General features: G+C 37.7%; 1 protein-coding gene across 1 annotated transcript; it reads left to right on the top strand.

Annotated features, from left to right (window-relative positions):
- Positions 1 to 2,560: 2,560 nt before the first annotated feature.
- Positions 2,561 to 4,740, top strand: LOC109827127 (cyclin-P4-1). Its single transcript, XM_020394087.1, has 2 exons — positions 2,561 to 3,018; positions 4,219 to 4,740. Exons 1-2 carry the CDS (start codon positions 2,672 to 2,674, stop codon positions 4,502 to 4,504), a joined length of 633 nt encoding a protein of 210 aa, XP_020249676.1. The 5' UTR covers positions 2,561 to 2,671; the 3' UTR covers positions 4,505 to 4,740.
- Positions 4,741 to 6,289: the final 1,549 nt, after the last annotated feature.

The following is a 6,289-nucleotide window of genomic DNA, read 5'->3' as shown; positions in this document are numbered from 1 at the left end:
GACACGTCCGACCTGAGCGAGCGCGGGTCGGTTGCATTCGACCCTCGTGGGCGTGGGTCGGTTGCGACCGAACCGCGCGGGCGCGAGGGTTTTGACCTTTGGTGTTTTTTGATTTTTCGGGACTTGTATTTTCTACCGTTTTGTGTATTTGATCGTCTTGTTGACTTGTATGCATTGTTAACTTGTTTCATACGTTCGTTAGCTTCTTTACGGTACTTGAAGTTGACCGATGCGCGCGAGCTGACTGATGAGTGTGTTCGATCACTTGGAGCTGACCGATGCACGTGAGCTGATTGACGAGTGCGTTTAGTCACTTTAGATCTGACCAACAAGCACGACGGGCACTTTGGATCTGCCTGATAGGCGCGTCGGGCACTTTGGATCTGACTGACGCGCGCGAGCTGACTGACGAGTGCATCTGGTCACTTATGGCTGACTGACGCGCGCGGGCTGACCGACAGGTGCGTGTTGACTGACGTGCGCGAGCTGACTGACGTGCGCAGCGGCCAATTGGATAATTCTTCTTGAATCATCCACTATTTGTTTCGAGCTGTGTGCGGACACCAATAGGCATTTTTAGACGCCTACACTTCTTAATTAGCTTTGCTTATGCTAGTATTGGCTTTTTTTAAACCATAAATTAGAGTACAAGTTCTATGAGCGTAGGTAAGAGGTCCACACCGCTCGCTCCATACAGGCAGAAAGCTCATGCTTTTATGATCTCATCTACTTAATGAGAAAGTATCCAAAAGAGAGAAAAATTGAGACGGTAGAAGAAGGAAAGATCAAGATTTGAGAGATTGGCTGTAATTTTTGTTGATTATTAGCGGAAAATGTTATAGGGGGTTTTATAAAATTTACCCTTAAAAAGTCTTTAATTAAGTTTCAAAGCAAAAGTGTGTAGCTAGCTTGAGTTAATTGAAACACTCTTGGCTCTCACTAGGTCAGACAGCGCAGCCTTCAATTTGCCAGCAGGACTTAGCCAGGATAACACGAGAGCTAGCTTTGTGCCTGAAAGCAATTTTCTTTCTCATTATACATCCAACTAACTCCCTTAATTGTGGAGTTTATTAATTTTGGACAAAGATCACATTGATCTCAATATATTAGGCAAAAAGAAATGTGATTGTTGTACTTCCCTCGAAAAATATATTACAGCATATGATACAGCAGGAAAGTTAGGTGAGGGTGGGGTTTTCATGCGTATGCTTTTTTGTTGGCTTCATGTTACTTGGATGGTTGGACATCAAGAGAATAATAATTTTTGGATCATTGCAATATCCTTAAAATCTATGTTCTGAACTTATCATATGATAGTTTCTATACTAAAACAAAAGGATCTGAGGAATCCGAACATTATAAAGGGACACCAGCTGATTTTTAGTTGGATATGAATTTGTTTTACTTAGTTTCTTTCACACTGTCAAAGGGACAATTTTTTTTTTTTTTTTTTTGATGAACATATATATTTTGTTGGAAATCTTGGAACTCATGAGATTTAATTTCCATCAAATCGAAACATTCTGCCGACACTCAGAATTTCTCCTCTGTGTCAGATTTTAGTGACCAACCTGGACTATACAGTCGTGATTTTGACTGATTTTGATATCATCATAATTTGAAATTAGGAGAACTCAAATGCCCATTTGAAATTAGGATCCTAATAATCATGTTTAACTATAATCTGTCACATTACAACTAAGGCCTTTTTTTTAATGATGAAAACCCTAGGTCTTTCTTTCTTTTTTAAAAAAAAATAGAAAATAGGGTTGTTTAACCGCATGGGGAGATTTATATCACAAATCAAAACTCGATGTGTTGTATTGTAATAACATCCATCGCTGAAGAATTCATAATGTTGAAGATTGTTTATCCTCTTTATTTCAAATCAGGCATATAATCATAACGTTGGTGCATATCTAATCGAATTTGTATCTTATCTACTAAAGAAAAATAGTGGAGATACAATTTTGTTTTATGACGGCCATAAATTTGTCAAACTAATAGTATTATTATTTATAAATCTAGCACTCTTATGACACCACGAATTGCGCTCATTCATAATTTATACCCAAAGAAAAATCACCTCCATTGAACATTCAATGAATGCGATAAAAATAGTGATCTCTTCACTATTTTTTGACAACGAATCATATCGTTATGGTTGTATGTTGGATGATGTCTAATTATTCCGCGCACGTTCCAACAACAGTGATGACAATACTATCTTTTCTTCTTCGGAGGATAAAAATGAAAGAAAAGAAATTATTAGTATCTTCTGCTAAAAGAGAAACAAAACACTACGTGCAACATTAAATTTTTTTTTCCTCTCACCCTAATTCATCCACCCAAAACCCTATACACAAGACAACTAGTCCCTAAGTATCCTCCTCCTCTCTTCCAAATTCCAATGCAAGATCAGATCCCATCACCTATCTTCCAATTATTTACCTCTTCCCTAATACACCTCAACCCATTAACCCCCTCACTTTTAACCTTCCCTAATCTCATCCTAACCCCCTCTCTCTCTCTCTCTACACTATATATCTCCATTCTCCACTCTCTCCTCTCTCTCCAAGCCAAAACCAAAACTAACCTCAGAATTAAGTTTGTTCTTCTCTTCTCTTCTCTCAAGAGAAGAAAGAACAAACAAACAAAACAAACACAAAAAATGAGCAAACTCATTGAAGACCCCTATGGAGTCCCAAGAATAGTCTCCATCCTCTCCTCCCTCCTCCAACGTGTCGCCGACCGCAACGACGCAACCCGACCCGGCCTGTTAAGGCCCACCACGGCTTGCTCAGCATTCCAAGGCCTCTCAAAGCCTTCAATATCAGTGAGAGGATACTTGGAGAGGATATTTCGGTATGCCAATTGTAGCCCGTCTTGTTATGTGGTTGCTTATATTTACCTCGATCGGTTTCTTCACCGGAATCCGGCGGTCTCCATTGATTCCTTCAATGTTCACCGGTTTATTATCACCAGCGTTCTTGCCGCGGTCAAGTTCATGGATGACATGTGAGTGGTAGTAATTTTGAGCTTAATTGAGTTCTTATGTTTTTTTTTTTTTTTTTTTTAATTAATTTTGAGCTTAATTGAGTTCTTATGTTTTTTTTTTTTTTTTTTTGAAATTTGGATTGATTATTTGGTTTAATATTGCTTGTTTTATACATGAAAAATTGAGAATTCTTGATGGGTTTCTTTGGTTAAGAGTTCTTAGCTAGTTTCTTATTCTTTTAGGTTTTGATTTCTCAGTCACAACCATATATTATTTAATGAATTGCTCTAAATCGTTTTAGAGAAAAATATGAATCAAAATTGATGAGTATAGATTTATAATGAATAAGATGATTATGAAATTCGACTAGTAGTTATTTTGTTTTCAAATTCTTTTGTGAACTCTGAGAGGAAAGGCAATGATTGGACCAAAATTGAAGAAACATTGATTGGTTGAATGAGCCACCCTGCCTACTTTTGCCAACTAAGAGTGAGGTGGGCGTGCCTTGAAAGCAATTCTTGGTATCATTCTACTCCCAAAGAGTTTTGAGAGGATTCTCAATGGAGGGTATTAACGTAACTTTATGAGCTATCATGTGGTTCTTGCCAAAAGGCCAAAAAAATACAGTTGTTCCGTCTAAATGCTAACTATAGTTGTTGCTAGGTGGGTATATTATCAAAAGTTTGTAGTTATAGACATTGAGGTGATTACATAACAAGATAGAGACAAGATATAGGAATATTCTTGATCAAAGAAATGGCATTGTATATTGGTTGGGGGTCAGGTGTGGTCACGATGTTTCTCTTTGAACTACATGGATCCAATAATTGATTAATAGGATGATATTTACAAGCAAAGAATTAAGAAACGTTGATAATCTTAAGCCCACTGGCATCTACACAAGAAATTCTGTGCATGCAGTTTGTTTTCCTTATTCGAAGTAACATGATATTTACCAAAAGTGGAATTCATATTGAAATTTCAATAAGCCAGTTAAAGTACTTTATTATGTAATAGACTGTTACGTCTCGTTTTTCTATATTCATGAGAAGTATGATGAGTGTTAAGTTTGGAATGAATCTGAAGCATCTAAATGCTAAACAGACAAGCAGGTAGACTCTCTCGATTACATACTTGAAATAGATTTTGATATCACAATTACCGGCATTTTTTTTTCTTCTTAATCCGGTATATTTCTCATACTTGAGTAAATTTGGCAGATACTACAACAACACCTATTTTGCAAAAGTTGGAGGCATAAGCTTGATGGAGATGAACTACTTGGAAGTGGACTTCCTGTTTGGAGTGGGATTCGAGCTCAACGTAACTCCGGTTACATTCAACTCCTACTGTTCTATTCTACAGAAAGAAATCTATGCGTCAGATTTGAGTCAAGCACCACCGAGAGCAATTCTCTGCTCATTGTCTGAGGATGAGCCTAGCAGCTGCCAGCAGCAGCAGCAGCAAACTCAGCAGCTGGCCGTGAGAGAAGTGTTTGGTACTTAGTTTAGAGATTGGTGTAGGATTGTTAGATAGTCATTTCGTTTCTTGAAATTTTTTTTCTTTTCTTCTTCATTGGACTTTCATTTTGATTACTTTTTGGGGTTTTCTGTATTTTTTTTTTTTATTAATGGTTGGTGGTGTGTACAGATTGGGACTTTTGTTGCTTGAAACGGTGTGGACATGTTTTCTCATCCACCGGGTGAGCTCTCAAATGCCAGCATTATTCTCTTTGCTTGTCAGTTGACAAAAATGACGTGTTTGCATTCTCTTTGCTCTCAAATGCTCCTTGCTCTGGTACATAACTAAACAGGCTAAAAGGCCAAAATTTAAAATAAAATAAAAAAGCTATTTTAAACAAATCATAGAAGCACATGAAATTAATTAGCTAGAGGTCTAGAATACTGAATTAGCGTAAAAGAACCAAACTTGCTTCTCCTTTGTTACAACTAGACGTCTATGTGACCAAACTTCAATCTCAATCAGAATAATTCAGTACATATTTATAATTAATTCTCGAATTGAAAATAAGAATAACTGTAAGTCACTAGTAGCAGTATTAGTTATATCATAAACAAATCATAACATTTTAGAGGTGGAAATATGAATTGTCATTCTTTAGTTAACAATCTTGTGATGGGGATGTGAGGAGCTAGGTGATTTACAAAAGTATAATCATGATGAATTGAATTGAGTGAGGGCCCTAGCTAGAAACATCACCAAGTGGAGAAAGTGCAAGATGTTGAGCACGCATCAAATCAAACCTTATGTGGGAACGGTAGTATTGAAATAAATTCATACGTAAGTGGAACTAAAAGATAACAGTCTGCTTGAGGGGTAAGCTTCATTGGAGGTCGTAGGAAGACCAATGAAGGAGAAGGATTTTGATGACAAGATGGAAATTTGCGAGCGTGAGTTGAAGTGGGAAGGGGAACGGTCTTCTTTTTTCAGGTCGGGTTGACGTGGCGCCGGAGGTAGAAGTAGTCCGGCCACCTATCGGCCAGTGTAATCGACGGTCGATTCCCGAGGAGGATAATCCTATTACCTCTATTTCCCTCCCTATCAATGATAAATCAGCCTTGGGTATTGCTACTATCTCTGTTAACTGTGGCATGAAAGAGCCTATCCCAATGGAGGGGGCCGATAAACTTAAGTCTATGGAGGTGGAGAGAGATGGGGATTTTTTTTTTTTATCCCCCTCTTTTCCTTGTCAAAGTGTGGTTGTATTATTGTTCTTACGAAGATAGGTTCCTGGAATGTTAGAGGTCCTAATGACCCTATTAAATGTAGGTTAGTTAGAGATGGTATCTCTCTTGCTGGTCTTGACACCGTTGATATTCAAGAATCTAAGCTTAGTTTTGTTAGACCTAGTACTCTAAAAGTCTAGGTGGTAATAGGGTCTCATCATGGCTTAGTCTTGATGTTTCTGACTCTAGAGGTAGTGTACTCTTAGGATGGAATGAATCTATGTTTGACTACGCAGTTGCTTATATTGGTATCTTCTCCATATCTGTTATCCTTATCCGTAAATCTCTGAATTAGAAATTTACGGTTTACACTATTTATGCTTCTATGGATAGAGAGGAAAAAAAATATTTGTTGGTGGTAAATTGAGAGTCCGTAGCCAATACCCCTTCCCTTGGGTATTATGTGGTGATTTCAATGTCACCCTTAATATCAATGAAAGGAATGGGCGGTCTAGCTCTCTTAGGGATATTTGTACTTTCAAGGGTTTGGTTGATAAGCTTTTTCTCATTGATCTACCTCTTAATGGTCAATCATTCACTTGGT

Source organism: Asparagus officinalis, unplaced genomic scaffold, assembly GCF_001876935.1.
Source record: "Asparagus officinalis unplaced genomic scaffold, Aspof.V1 AsparagusV1_Un43, whole genome shotgun sequence".
NCBI classification, from domain to species: Eukaryota; Viridiplantae; Streptophyta; class Magnoliopsida; order Asparagales; family Asparagaceae; genus Asparagus; species Asparagus officinalis.
This window is presented reverse-complemented; position numbering and strand designations above follow the sequence as displayed.